Consider the following 16,415-nt stretch of genomic DNA (forward strand, 5'->3'; position numbering starts at 1 on the left):
GGGAAATAGAGTAAAGCCTCTGCTTTTGATTGTAAGAGGAAACAAAACTTTTGATCATAAGACTGAAAATTAAATAATCCCATGATATAGAAATAATTCTACACCACCAGCAAATGCTCTATTTGAGCTACTATAAAATGGTTGCTGTGATACCGCCAAAAGTAATCCTGTAATGCAAATATTAATTGCACTACCCGCAATCTTAATATTTACTTAAAACAGTGCTAGTAGGGACAAAACCACCACTAGCACCAGCTAATAAAATCAAAGTGAAAAACAAATGAAAGAAAACCCAAGTACTTATCTTGCCAAAATCCAAGATGTCATCAGTGAGAGCCAGAAGTAATATCAAGGTTGAAGTCATACAGGAGTCATATTTCCATATACAAGTAGTCAAAAGTTGTCACACCTTATTACTAAAATACTATCGATTAGAGATAGATGTTGCACGTTTTTTCACTTGGTTATACTATAAATTAAAGAATTAAAGATGCCAATAAAGTATATTCTTGGTTTCATCCTTTAGCCAAGTAAAGCAAACAAAGTTTGTGCATAAAGTAACAACTATTTCTATACTAAGTGCTTCTATACATATTATTTCCATACGTATAAATATTTCTGTACAAGTAGCCCAGTCATGAATAATACTAAGGCAGTTGATGTGAAGTCATTAGCCTCTATATATAAGTAGACTAGTTCTGAAGTTACTTCACATGCAGACTTTGTTTGCTTACACTTGAATAAAGGATGAAACTAAAAATATAATTTCTTGGCATCTTTAATTTATAAATATGTCAACCTCCACCTCACACCACACTGCTTCATAACTATTACCACTATTTTCCTCTTTCATGTCTACTTTATGTGGAAATAATTTTCCTGTTATCATCAGCAGCACTCCCCCCGCCCTTCTTGTCCTTTCCATCCTTATGAAAAATACTGTACCCCTTCGATTTCTATTCCTGTTACGGTATCATCTTCATTCAACCATGTTTCACTTATTCCCGTGATTTTGATGCAAATAAACACAATCAGTGAAACCATTTCATCTCCCTTATTTCTGATAATTTTGGCATTTGTAAATAACAGCAGTTCAGTTATAGGTATAAAACCTGTTCTACCCATGTCACTTGTTGGTTGTGATTTCACCACCACACCTGCCTTGCCCAATATAAAGAAAGATGTTTCACTGACCAAATCTAAACAGAAAACTGTTGGACTGAAGTTATCCCTTGTATAGTAAATAGTTCTTCTCAGTATGTGTAACCATGTGCAATAGTTTTTCTTACTAATATAGCTGCTGTTTTAAAACTGTATACTAAGAATAACTTAATGTATTTTAGACCATGCCACTCTGTTATTTGTGTGTAGTTCAGAAATTTTTTGTTTCTTTTGTTTATTTCTTGTGGCAATGTTGTCTCTTCTGTTTATTTTAAAAGTGAGGATGCTGTTGTTATTAGAGCAAAAATTTTATTATGAACGAAATCATCATCTAAGTTAGTTTGCTGTTATTATACATTTATTATGTGCTTATCATATTATGTTTAAAGAAACTGAATGTACTTAAAACTTTTGACCTTAAAGTTTCACTCCATCCTATCTGAAAGATTCTTGATTCTTAAAAGGATAAGCTTCCTCCACTAGCAATGTCTAGTATTTAACAAAATCTTCCTTGCTTGTGGTTTACCTTACTTGTCCAGTCCAGAAGAACTGGAGCTGTTCATTATTAAGAACATAAACACAAGTGCCATAAATGCCTAGATTCAGTCACGTAGGTTTCTTCTTGATGGGGAGGAGGTGGAGAGGATCCAGAGGCGAGTGACCAAGATGTTAGCAGGTCTATGGAATGAACCTTATGAGAACAGGTTGAAGATTTGTGGGTTGCAGAAATTAGTTGATAGGTGGAAAAGGGAAGATATGATTGAGACATTCAAATTGCTAAAGGGTTTCTATAGGATTAATTCAGAGGATATTTTTGAGATCAAGACTGGTGGTGGGAGAACTAGGGGACACCTATGGAAGCTGGGCAAGAGTGTGGTTAGCAAGGGTGTTAGAGCTGGGTTCTTTACTTTTAGAGTGGTAAATGAGTGGAATAAGCTGCCAGAGTCTGTTGTGGGTGCTATGACGGAGAGTGAGTTCAAGGCAAGGTATGATAGATACTGTGAGAATGTCATATAGTTGTGTGGACATGATGTTTAGGGCCTCCCTGGAGTTGCCCGTAATAATAATAATAAACCAAAACATCTCATCATGATAGCTTGCTATCCTTGACACATAGAGTTCCATGGAAAAAAGTCTACATTAATTGTCCCATATAGATTATGTTCATTATAAGAAAAGGTCTGTAAGGAATGACTTATATAATGGAAGTGTGTGTGTAGTATTACTACATCATTGAAATCTGAACAGAACTGGGGGAGTATGTGTAACTCTCTTTTGGAAAGTGTTGCTTCAGACACTGTTTGTCATTGTTAATCCTCCTTCCCTCACAAATAATATTTTTAGAGGATATATATTTGCATGAAAGATATTACCAGTAATCACTATACCTTTTATGTTACAGTAAATACAGCTCTATGCCCAAGATCAGAAGCAGTCGGATTATTTGATGTCAGTGGGTCTGATATCATGTAAATTATTGGGATTCTGATTTTTTTATAATTTTGTTTTTATTTTTTAAGTACATGTTTCACTTATAGCTTGCAGCATTGGAATTTTTTTTATATTTTTATTTCAGCAGATAGTGGAGGAACTATTGTTTTAGTTGGTCAAGATGGAGTTCAGCGACCCCCCATTCACTTTCCTAAAGGTGGACATCTATTAGCTTTCCTTTCTTGTCTGGAAAATGGCCTTTTACCACATGGTCAAATGGATCCTCCTCTCTGGTCTCAGAGAGGAAGAGGTAATGATGTAATATCAGTAATGAAAAAATGTTTCTGATGTGGATTCATATTAATATTAGGAAATATGCATGAAATGTTACATTTTTTAATTATAAGTGTCAGCTGAAAATGAATTTATGAAATGAATAAAAAATATAAAATATATATGTAGATCTTATTTTTCTATCGGTTGTTTCTAATGGGATCAATTTTAAGTGTGAAAGCTGGATAACTGGAAGATCTCCAGGTAGCTTTTTAAGGAATGTAGATAACTAACAGGTACTTCTGACATTCTGACATATTGTCCACTAATCCTCACTATATCCATTTATAAAGAAAGGAAATAAAACTGAATATGAGAATTACAGAGGAATTTCCCTATTTAATGTTCCCACTAAAATATTTATGCAACCATACTTGAGAAAAGGTTAAGAAAAATGGAGGACAAGCTATATTCAAGACAAAATAGGTTAATAATTAGAAGAAACACACGTATAAACCACAGTGAAAGTTATAATTTTCACTGTGGTTTATACGTGTGTTTCTTCTAATTATGAACGCACCACAGGTTTCGTTATTTAAAAAAAAAAAAAAATAAAAAAAAAAATAGAGGTTATCAGGATTGGATTTTATTTAAAACAAACAATTGAGAAATCATGGGAGTATTTTTTTTTAAATTTTATTGTAAGCTTCATATTCTACTACAAAATTTTGACAATCATATGTGTAACCTAAGAGCAATATCTCATCCAGGTTACGATATGCATAAGTTACAAAAAGTTATGTTGGCCGAGTGGTTAGCATATCTGCTCTCCAGCCGAAAGGCTGCAGGTTCGAATTCCGCCATGGGCATGGTTGTTTGTGATTGTCTTTGAAAATATTAGTTGTGGTGGTGGGTATTGGTGTAGATGATGTGGTTCACTATAGTTGGTGGATTGAGTGATTGAGACAGAGTTGTGGAGTGGGTGGCCTCCCCTGATGAGTCTTTTGCTCATCAAGGGAGGACCAAAAAAAAAAGGAAACGGGTTTCCTTTTTTTTTTTTTTGGTTATCAGCAACATCATGTGAGGGCTGGATTAAAATCTTCGGTTAATGAAATGAAAGTTTGAAAATTACATATAGCTTATCATTTCTTGGCAAAATTATTAATTTTATAACACGATTTTATTTTGATTTTACTTAAAAAATGCAAATGCAAAAAATGCGGTAACTATTGTCTACTCAAACACCAAATTCAAACTGCTAAGAACTGCTTTTTTATGTGCAGTCAGTTGTGTAATTTATGGAATTCCCAATAAATGAAATTCGTAAGAATTTAGAATTTTATTAATTGAAACGAGAATGCAATTCTACAAAATTCTCAAAATTTTCTTGAATTACAGATTTTTTTCTAACTTAGACTTTAGGTTGGTCATGTAAAAGTGAATAAAAATTGCATAAAAAAAAATTATTTTTGATATCCCAATTCGCATAACTCCGAATTCGCGTAAAAAAATTCGCATAAGAAGAGGTTTAGGTGTATATCAAAAAATACAATTCACTTTGGAGCTGGAAAAAGATAATCAACTACCATTTTTGGATACCCTAATCAAGAAACTAGCAGATGGACATATCAAACTAACAGTCTGCCACAAACCAACACACACTAGATGCTACCTTCATTTCAAATCAACTCACCATATTTCCCAGAAGCTCAGCATAATACATATGCTCAAAAATAGAGCCACGAACATCATCTTAGAAGAAAAAGAACTCTGTGGTGAAATTACTCATATATCAGAGACTTTAATAAAAAATGACTATCCAAGGAATTTAATCAATAAGATTCTTCATAGAAACTCTCCACAACAACAACCTACCATCATTCAATACAGTTCATCCATACTTATTCCTTATGCAGGTACAGTATCCGAAAAGATCGCAAAACTTTCAACATCAGAGTTGCGTTCAAACCGGTCAAGACTGTCTGTCACGTTTTAAGATTGCCGAAAGACATTGGTGCTTTTTTCAAACTCGCTGGAGTGTACAACATCCCATGTGCTTGTGGTCTAAACTATATAGGACAGACATCAAGAAGCCTCAAAATTAGAAAAAAAGAACATTTGGAACTATTTGAAACTTGATATTGGGTCAAGTTCCAAATGAGTGGAAAGAAGGCAAGATTGTACTGCTTCATAAGGCAGGTGACAGAATCCAAGTATCAAATTATAGGCCAATTAGTGTTTCAGGTGTAGTGATTAAAGCATAAGAGAGGCTGGTGAGAACCAGGATCAAGAATTGTGTTGACAACGGTGGTATTATCTTTGATGGACAGCATGGATATTATTATTATGGGACACCTCCAGGGAGTCCAAGGACTCATCATTGGAGGGCACACTACTCTACTTCGCGGGATGAAAAACCTGAGTTTTCGGGAGAAAAAAAAAAATGCTATCACCGTTTGAGATTGGCTAACTCACCTTCAACTGAAAAAGCCCATGTAAGGATTCCCTTCATCACGATGAGAATCGAACCCAGGTCTTTTCCAATCGAAGGGTGCAATGTTCTGCTATTCTTCCAGTTGTGCTGTGGTGGCTTATATGCTAAAGAGAGGTAATGTTTTAGTAATCAATTTACTTATTACAATAAATTGACAGCTGCATTGACAGTTGAGATGGATAACACAGTAGCACACATAGATTTTGTAATGGCTTTTGATAGATTACCACGTGATAAGTTAATAGTCATAGAGCAGATAGGGATGGATATTAGAGTAGTGCATTGAATGGAGATTGGATATATGATAGATGTCTATGTCAGCGATCTATGTATGGGGAGCAATGTCCCAGAAGAGGAAAGTCAGTAGCGTATGTGTCTTAGGGGTCTGTATTAGGACCATTGCTGTTTACTCTGTATGTTAAGATATTGGGAAACACTTGAATGGGGATATTCGGTTGTTTGTAGATGATGCAAAATTGGGACTAACTATGAAAGGTAGAGCAGATGTTGTGGCCTTACAAGAAGACTTGAATAGGTTGAGGGAATTATTATTATTATCATCATCATCAATAAGACCTTGCTCACACTCGCCTTGTACAGTTTCTAGGAATGACGTCTCATTCTTCCCCTGTCTCCAGATATTCTACGAAAAAGCTCATCCATTCTAATCTGGTAATTTCCCCTTATGAAGTTATATGTCTTGATCATGTCTCCTCTCTTCCTTCTACCCACTAAGCTCTGTAATTTTCATTCACTCTATCCTCATATTCTACATTCCAGAAACCTGAAACCAACTTAGTCAATGATCTCTGGACATTCTCCAACATCTCATCATCTTTTTGAAAACCTGGCAACCAAATCTGTGCACAGTAATCCATATGTGGCTGGATCAAAGTCTTGTACAGTGGAATCAAAACATCCTTACACATCTCAGTGTTCTTCACATCATTCCCATAATCTGCTGTGCCATCCTCACAATTTTAGCAAAATGTCCATGAAATTTCAAGTCTCTCTCTCCACCACAACCACCAAATCCTTCAATTCCTACACATTCTCCAAAATATTCCACCATTCCTGTTCTGTATCCCATCTTTGCTTCCTGAATTTTAAAACGTTACGCTTTGCAACATTAAACTGACATCCCCACACACTCGCCCATTCAGACTGTCTATTTAGATCCTCTTGCAAAGCTACCTCTGCACTACTTCTCTTAACCTCTTCCCAACTTTGCGTAATCTATAAACAATTGCATATCACTATTTAAGCCCTTTCCAGTGTCATTTACATACAAATTAAACAACAATGGCCCAAAAACAGACCAATGGGGCATGCCACTAGTGACTTCTTTTTCTTCTTCTTCTTCTGGGATAACATAACCTATTGATAACTATCAGATAGCAATCTCCAATCCAACACACTAATCTACTATCTTACTTCACCTATTCCAATTTAACTACTAGTTTGTCATGTGGTAATCAATTGAAAGCCTTTAAAAAAGCTAAATATACTACTGTATATGCATCCCCCTTGTCCAATGTATTTGTCACCATGTTATAATAAATAAGCAGATTGCTAAAAAACAATCTTCCTTTAGCAAACCCATGCTGTCCATTAAAGAGAATTCTACTGCTGTAGAATTCTCTTGAATGGACAAGGATTCTTCAAGGATTTAGAACTGTTCTGAATCCTTGTCCTCACTAACCTCTCCAACTCATTGACCCCAACTCCATACAAACAGATTGTCTTGTAATTCAAAACCTAGTCTTATCACTTCCTTTATGAAGCAAAACAATTTTGCCATCTTCCCATTTCTTTTGGACCCGGACTAATCTATGACTCATGTTTAAATGTATGTTAAAGCTGTTGTTAACCCCATGGAACATTCCCTCAAGATGCTCGGTCATATTTCATCAAGTCCCATGGCCTTAATGACATCAAGTTTACTCGATTCCTCATATACCTCCTGCTAATTCACCATTATTGGTTCTTCCCTAATTCCCACTGCTCTCATTATTGCATTATGTTACAATAGCAAGGAATGGAATACTTTAACGAACTTCTCATTTAACACCTCTACTATATCCTCTTCAGTGTTTATCTTTCTCCTGTTATCACTGACAAACATCATACTCCCATAATCATTCTTCCTTCTTCTTTTCACATATCGAAAAAACTCCCTAGAATTTCGTTTAGCATCATTTGCTAACTGCTGAATGAGCATGGGAATGGGGATGTCATGTTGTGAAATGCAAGGTTTTAAAATTTGGAAAACAAGGATGGGATGTAGTCTTTACTCTTAGTGGGGATATATTTTTGGAGGCAGAGGAAATAGGAGATCTTGGGGGTGATGGTGAATAAAGATCTGAAATTTAGGGGACACATTACGAAAATTGTAAGGACAACTCAACAAATTCTGGCAATGATGTGAATGTAAGGAGATTATGTTTCCATTGTATAAGGCCTTGATTATGCCATATATGTGCTACTGTGCATAGATTTAGTTACTGGATTTTCAAGAGATTGAAGAAATTTTGGAAAGGGACCAGAGCAATTGACTAAGGTAGTTTCTGAATCTGAAATGTTGAATATGAAAAAGGTTGAGAAGATGCCCTTTCAAAGTTTAGTGGATAGGAGGAAGAGGAGTGATATGATAGAGACATTCAAGTTGGTAAGGGATTATTATAGGGTTAACATAGAAGAGCTTTTACATAAAATGGTGGGAGATGGTGTGGGAGAGAGAGAAGGGGTTATCCCTGGAAGTTGTATAAGGAGGGAGTGAGAAGCAGGTTTTTATCATGGAGAGTTGTGAATGATTGGAATGCATTGCCTGATAACATGGCGTCTGCAGAGAATTTGATTATTTTTAAGTCATGGTATGATGAACTGTGTGCATGACAAAAGACCTCCTAGATAAGTCTTTGATTCCATGGTTTCTTGCGATAATAATGCATTCCAATTTTTAATGTACTTTATTATATCATTGTTATTAAGTATTTGATGTAATATAAAAAAAAGAAGTCTGCTAACACCTTTTTATTTCCCCTATAAGGAGTAGGCGAGGCCATTTTAGCCCTATCTAACTCTTTTTTTTTTTGAAGACTGAGGGGGGGGGGGGTAGTTTAATCTCCACCAGTACAATGAGAGATAGCTGACCCAAGATATACATCTGGTGAGGAGAGGTGGCTGATAAGTGTTGCCATCTTGTGGTCCCTAATCCTAACACTGTATACTGTCTGAAAATAGTTTGGATTCTATGGTAGATTTTTCTTGAGTTTCCAGGAGAAAAACTCACTGTCTCATGCCAGAGATCAACTAACTCGAGAGCTGGTTGAAAAAAGGCTTTTAAAAGTTCCTCTAGTCAGCAACTGGAATCAAACTTAGTAAGCTCTTTCTTTGGGCAATCTAGCTCCAAAGATGCACATGCCATTTCCATATATATATATAATAGCTAATATAATGGACAAGTATATAATATGACTTAGCAGCAATAAATTTGAAATAATTGAAACAAGGTATCAATGGAAAAAAATATTCCCTCTATGTCGTATAATTCAGAAATGCATGTACTCTTTAAATTTTTTCAAAAGTATGTACTTGCACTTGTCGATTTAAATTTATATCAGTAATTTATTAATGCTTTTAACTTATTGTTATGCTTGTTTTAGTGGATATATAAATATGATAAGTATATCATTTTATTTGAGGTGGTTGTGAAAATGTTATAGGTAAGGTCTTTCCAAAATTACGGCGCAAAGGTCGTGGCTCAATTAGAAAATTATCCAAAGAAGGAGAAAACCAGTTAGGAGAAGAAGAGGAAGAAGCTAGTGATTATGTGTTTAGAATTATCACATCTTTAAAACCAGATACTATATGTAAGTACTCAATATTTCCCTGTGCAATGAATAGTAGGATTATTCATACTTTGCCTAAATTCTTTATGCTTAAAAAATTAAAATAGTGATTCTGTATAGTGATAAATATCATTGTTCTTCAGTTCACATTATTCACATTTTTATTACATCAAAGAACATTGGTTATTTATTCAAAATCTCTTGGATGCAATAGTTGCGGTATTTGTGGTATGTAGAAAGCTAGTGGCTTGCCTCTGTTAACATTGAGAGAAGCATGGTACTCATTATTTTTTTAATTTTTTTTTTTTTTTTTCATTTAGTGAAAGTAAACATGAACAGTACTCATTATACTTGATTTATGGACCCAACTACTGTTTAAGATAAAAAAATAAAATAAAATAAAAATGTTAAATCACATTAAAATTCTACATTTCAACCTTTACATTAATATCATCTTTGGGAATATGTGCATCTATACACACACATTACATTGAAGCAACTAGTACCTTACCATTGTAAGCTACATAATGTCTGAAATTATGATAATTAACTCTCTTAGTCTCACTTCTTAGGGTAAGAAAATTTAATTAAAATAAAAAGTAAAATTAATAAATAATTAATGACATCAAATAAATCAGAAAATTCCCAAAATCCAGTTATTAAATTTTACATTTAGATTTAATACTTTATTGGAAGTTTTTTTCACTTGGTTATACTATTAATTAAAGATACCAAGAAATTATATACTTGGTTTAATCCTTTATCCAAGTGTAAGCAAACAAAGTTTGCGTCTGAATTATTTTCAAGACTGGGACAACTCGTAGTATATTTTATTTTATTGATACTTTATATTAACGTTTTTGTATGGTTTTCACTCGCAAAAGATTATGAGCCTGTAGTACATTAGTTCTGTGAGCGGGCTAAAAATTTTTTTATTAATTTTTATAATTTTTTTTATGTAGTCTGGAAACTCTGCCTCTAGAGACGAAACATGGAACTTTTTTCAAGTCACTTCAGATCTCCACTTTAAGCAAGGTGGTGGTGGTCTCACACTTGGCAGTGAAATTCATCTCTCACCTTGAATATTTGACATGAATATTTGACAATCTCAAATATTCATGTCCACATTGGGATTCAAACACATGACCAGTTGGTTGGAGAACAGATATGATAACCACTCGGCCAACCAAGCCGGCAACCAGGTTCTATTGCTGACTTTTCTTTCTTGAAGTTTTTTATACTTTCGAGTAGTCATTAGCTGATATGATTTTCATGATTGTTTGTAGAGATTAGTGTCAAATGAAGTTTAGTACTCTAGGGTAATCTGAGGATGTGCATTGTTGTCAGGATTGTATATATGTGAACCAGACCATCTTTCTTTTAAATTATTTGTTGCAAAAAAAATCTCACAGGCCTCTTTAAGTTTTCTTTCATAGCAGATTCTGCTATGATGCAAGAGCAGTGTTGGAATATCTATGAAAGTAGGCAATTTGGGATTTAGCCGACCAAATTGTATTCTTATTGGTTAAACCAAAATATAGAATGATGGTACAATATGACAAAATTTCATGCCGGCTGGGGCGTCGCCCGGTTAAACAAGGCCCCCGTTGTTTTCGCCAGGGAACCAGGGCGAACAGCGAAAAGTCAGCTACTGGAACAAATCTGAAAATAAACCCCAACTCAACATCATCAGAGTTAAAGATCGGTACTATCAACGTAAGAAGCCTGAATGGTAAAGAAATGGAGCTAGCTGAGGAATTAGATAAGTACCAGATCGACATAATAGGGGTGACTGAAACAAAAAAGACCAAAACTAGTGAGATCTTTCTGAGCAATAAATACAAAATGTTATATTCAGGCAATGACAATCAAGGAAAAGAAGGAGTAGCCATAGTATTCAACACAAAATACGAGGCTAATCTTCTTGAATGGCACTCAGTCTCAAGTAGAGTAATGTGGGCAAATATGAGAATGGGGAACTGGACAATGAGACTTATTTGTGCCAATGGTCCCACAGAAGGTTCTACTAAGGTAGAAGTGGAGGAATTTTTTGAGGCTTTAGAAAAAGCAACTGACACAATGAAAAACGAAAAGTTGGTCCTTGTTGGGGATCTAAATAGTAGAGTAGGAAATGATTGTGAGACATACAAAAATATTTTGGGAAAATTTGGAGAAAAGAGCAAAGCTAATAATAATGGCAAATATCTGTTGGATTTCTGCTCAGGACATGGACTGTTTATTACTAACACCATGTTCCAACACAAAAATGTGCACAAATTCACATGGAGAGAAGAGGCTAGGAATAAGAAAAGTCTCATTGACTATGTTATTGTTGATAGTGATGTTTTCTCCCTGGTGCAGGACACCAGAGTGTACAGAGGATTTGAAATTGGAAGTGATCACTATTTAGTCTTGAGCAGGATAAAATTGAATTTCATATTGAAAAGAATAACATGTAAGAAAGTTTTAAAGCGAATAAAAGTTGAGCAGCTCTCATATGTGAGCTGTAGACTAAAATACACAAAGATTATTGAAGGAAAATGAAAGAGTTTGAGAACAGGAATCAAACCTTGGAGATTCAGTGACAAACTCTGAAGAAAACATTGATTGATTCTGCCAGAGAGGCATGTGGTGAGGTTGTTTGTAAGGATAAAAAAATCAGAACTCCCTGGTGGACACAGGAAGTTAAAGAGGCAGTGAAGGAAAAGAAGAAAGCTTACCAAAAGTTCCTGTCAAAAAAGTCACCTTGTGCTCTTAGAGAATATAGAGACAAATGCAACAATGCTAAACACTGTGTAAAACTAGCTAAACAAAAGTCATGGGAGGACTTTGGAAGAATATAGAAAATAAATATCAAGAAGGTGGCAAAATATTCTGGAGGTTGTTGAAGAAGCTTAAGAATGGAGGAAAGAGTGCTATAAAAGGAATTAGAGATGATAAAGGTGATATGAAAATGGGAGAAAAAGATATCCTTGAAGTATGGAGTAATTACTTTGAAAAACTGCTAAATGAAACAAGCAGTGATGACAGCACAGTGGTAAAAAACACTGACCAGGCATGCAGTCAGGAATACATATCCATACTTGAAGTAGAAAAAGCCATCAAAGGCTTGAAATGTGGAAAGGCAGCAGGAGTAGATGATATTCGACCAGAAATGCTGAAGTATGGTGGTATAAGAGTCTTACAGTGGCTGCACTGCATAGTTCAGAAAGCCTGGACAGAGGGTCGAATTCCCGATGATTGGAGTAGAGCTCTCATAGTACCCATATATAAAAAGGGAAATAAAACCGCATGTGAGAATTACAGAGGTATTTCCCTACTGAGTGTTCCTGCCAAGATCTATGCAAGTATACTTGAGAAACGGTTGAGAAGAATTGTGGAAGAAAAGCTTGGTGGAGAACAAGCTGGATTCAGGCCAAATAGAGGCTGTCAGGATCAGATCTTCACTTTACAACAAATAGTCGAGAAAGCATGGGAATATAACAAAGATCTGTATTTAAGTTTTGTCGATCTGGAAAAGGCATATGACAAGGTGCCAAGAGAGAAGCTATTCAAAACGCTGCAGTTATATGGTGTCAATGGGACATTATATCAAGCAATACTTAGTCTTTATTTGAGTTGTAAGTCAGCAGTTAGAATTGAAGGAAGTACAGGAAGATGGTTTAATGTTAAATCTGGTGTGAGACAAGGATGTACATTATCCCCTCTGTTATTCATTATCTATATGGATCGCATTATGAAGGAAAGTGGTATTAAACATGATATCAAAATTGGAGATGTTAATGTCAGCTCTTTGCTTTATGCGGATGATGTTATACTTCTAAATAAATCCGCTACAAGTCTGCAAGATTCTCTGACTAAATTGAATAGTTCTTGTAATAGATATGGTATGAAGGTCAGCAATAAAAAGACAAAGACAATGAAAATAGGCAGAATCATTGAAAATGTCAACTGTGTTGTGTATGGAGAACCTGTGGAACAAGTAAAACATTTCAGCTATTTAGGCACGATTTTTACTGAAGATCTTAAATTAAATATAGAAATAGACAACAGAATCAGCAAAGCTGGTATGGTGGGAAGTCAATTGAATAAATTCATATGGAATAAGAGAGAAATTAGTCGGAACACTAAATTAGCTGTATACAAGACAGTGTTCAAACCAGTTTTAACTTATGGATCTGAGAGCTGGGTCAGAAATAAAACACTTGACCAAAGACTAGAGACTTCAGATATGAGAGTCCTGAGAAAGATTATAGGCGTGAACAGATGGCATCAATGGCAGTATCATATTAAAAACGAGGATATTAGGAAAGAACTTGACATTGTCAGCATCCAGGAATGTGTTAGCAGAGCTAATCTCAGGTGGTATGGTCACTTAAACAGAATGGGCGAGGAAAGATTAGCAAAACAAGTGTTCTCTGCTAGGTTGGCAGGAAAACGACCGAGAGGAAGACCAAGATATAGGTGGATTGATACGGTACAAAGTGCTTTAGACGATAGAAATATAAGATCTGATAATATTGGAGTGTTGACAAGTAACAGACTGATTTGGAGGAAAATTGTAGATAGGAAATTAATAATGATGTAATTTTTTTCATGTAGTACTATCATATCCTGTACACCCCTTGAGGCTACATGGCAGGAATTTGACAATGATGACGATGAGTATCCAGATCATGATCAGAAAGGCCTGTTTTCATATAATGGATTGAGCAGATATGTTTTTTTTTTTTTTTTTTGGTCCATTTTCGCCAATTTATGTAAGGTTACACATGCATTGAATTTATTATATGCCGGACATGAATGAGTCTCCAATGTGCTGAATTAATTTTATAGGAGTTGAAAAGTACAGATAACTCTTGTTATATGTGATTTTGTTATCCACTTTTTCACATATATGCAGTTTCATTATTACACTATATAAGGACTTTTGGTGTTTCTTATCCAAGGTGTGGAAGCTTCTGCACATGCATGCCTTGTTTCCTACCCCTCAGTCTGCTATGTTCAGTGTCTATTTTGTGTCCTTATCGCCTTACTGGTCGCATTATTGTCTTTATCTGTAAATAACCTCTGTGCACTTTGAGCAGGATATCTGGAAAGAGAAAACAAAGGAAATTCCATTGTTTAGAGGTGAAGTTGGAAGTTCTGAATCTTTTTGACAATTCAGAACTTCCAACAGGTGCGCAATTATCCATGAAACTTAGCTTGACCAGAGTAACAAAATCTCAATGTCATGCAGTTGTACAGGGTTAGCTTAAAAGAAATAGACAGTTTAAACACTTTATAAATTGAAATTTGTTTGTTACATCAGAAAGCATTTAGTACTGTTTTATAGAAAAAATCCTCAAGTTTACGACCTCCACTTTTTGTTTGTCTTCGTGATGTCAACATCACGTGAGCATCCTTCACGTATGTCAAGCAATATGGCTACTAGCCAGGCGGAGAAGGCTTTCTGCATGAATAAATTTGCAAAAACAAATTCTGTTACTGTCATGCAGTGTCGTTTTACAACATGGTATGATAAACAACTACCCACAAGGCAGTCAATCTACGATTGGAGCTAGAAATTTAAGGAAACTGGTTGTCTGTGCAAGGGGAAAAGTCCTGGGAGACCACCCGTATCTGAGGATACAGTGACTCACGTTTGTGAGACTTACAAGCACAGCCCGGAAAAGTCGACAACACGTGCAAGTTTAGAACTTCAAGTTCCACAAAAGACTGTATGGAATATCTTGCGTAAACGTTTACGAATGTTCCCTTACCGGTTGCAATTATTGCAGAACTTCAGTGAAAACGACAAAATCCTCCGTCACTCATTCTGTATGGACATGCAGCAACGGAGTGAAGAAAGTGATGATTTCTTTGACTGGCTAATTTTTGGTGACAAATCAACTTTCCACATTAGTGGTACAGTGAATAAACACAACATTCGTATATGGGGAACTGAAACCCAAGAGCTGTAGTGAAGCATGTGAGGGATTCACCCAAAGTGAACGTTTTTTGCGCTGTATCCTGTAAAAAGGCGTGTGGACCATTATTTTTCCAGTTAAAACAGTGCGTGGAATAATTTACCTAGACATGTTACGTGAGTGGCTGATGCCTAAACTACAAGAAGACAATGACAATTTCATATTTGTCCAAGATGGTGCTCTGCCACACTGGCATCTTGAAGTTAGAAATTACCAGGATGAAAATTTGCCTCGTTGTTGAATTGGACTCAACCACCCAGAACATGGCTCTTACATGTTGGTTGGCCACCAAGAAGTCCGGATTTAACACCCTGTGACTACTTTTTATGGGGGTACATAAAGGACAGAGTTTTTATTCTCCCCTCCCTACAAGTGTGGACGATCTTAAACAACGCATCACAGTAGCTGCTGCTGCGACTGTTGACATGGACATGCTGAAAAGTGTTTGGGAAGAACTGGACTATCACATTGATATTTATGTGTTACAAAAGGGTCACACATAGAACACTTGTAACTTATCCATGTAAACGTCAGGACGTACTCTTCAAACCATGTAAGTATTTCAGCCATGCTATTAAAACTCTTCTTTCTGTAAAACTTTGAAAGTGTCTATTTCTTTTAGGCATAACCCTGTATATGCAGATGCGGTATCCCGTAAGAGGAAGGTCACTAGTGGCTTACTGCAGATGTCAGTTTTGGGACCATTATTGTTCAGTTTGTATATTAATAATACTGGGATCGGTTTAAATAGTGATGTGCAGCTGTCTGCAGATGGTGAAAAACTGGGGAGAGCAATGCAGAGTCAAGTGGATGTTATTGCCTTACAAGAGGGCTTGAATAGATTGCATGATTGGGCAGGTAAGTGCCAGTTCAAAGTTGCAAAGTGTAAGGTTTGAGATTTGATAAGCAACGATGGGATGTAAAGTACACACTAGGTGGGGAAACTTTAATGGAAGTAGAGGAGATGAGAGATCTAGGAGTGATGGTGGACAAGGACCTGAATTCAGGGGCCACATTGCACAAGTTGTGAAAATATCACATTGATAATGGCAATGATGTAGGGGACCCTGACATGCAGAAATAGAGAGGTTATGATGCCATTGTATAAGGCGTTGATCAGGTCTCATATAGACTGTTGTGCACAGATTTGGTCGCTGGGTTTTCATGGTAATGAGGATATGTTGGAAAGGGTCCAGAGAAGATTCACAAAGGTGGACAGTGGTAAGTTGCTGAGCC

At 35.8% G+C, this 16,415-nt stretch overlaps 1 protein-coding gene across 10 annotated transcripts in view; it reads left to right on the forward strand.

Moving 5' to 3' along the window:
- LOC150107158 (small G protein signaling modulator 1-like) overlaps positions 1-16,415 on the forward strand; it is a 568,327-nt gene that overhangs the window by 230,630 nt on the left and 321,282 nt on the right. For 9 of the 10 annotated variants that reach the window (XM_090391669.1, XM_090391666.1, XM_090391674.1 and 6 more), the window contains 2 exons: positions 2,738-2,902; positions 9,085-9,231. In XM_090391669.1, coding sequence (XP_090247795.1) covers positions 2,738-2,902; positions 9,085-9,231 — 312 coding nt within the window. The remainder of the gene's footprint in view (positions 1-2,737; positions 2,903-9,084; positions 9,232-16,415) is intronic. The other variant, XM_090391668.1, reaches the window with a different exon arrangement.

Source organism: Typopeltis vanoorti, chromosome 4, assembly GCF_054136105.1.
Source record: "Typopeltis vanoorti isolate ZY-2024b chromosome 4, IOZ_Tvanoo_1.0, whole genome shotgun sequence".
Lineage (NCBI taxonomy): Eukaryota > Metazoa > Arthropoda > Arachnida > Uropygi > Thelyphonidae > Typopeltis > Typopeltis vanoorti.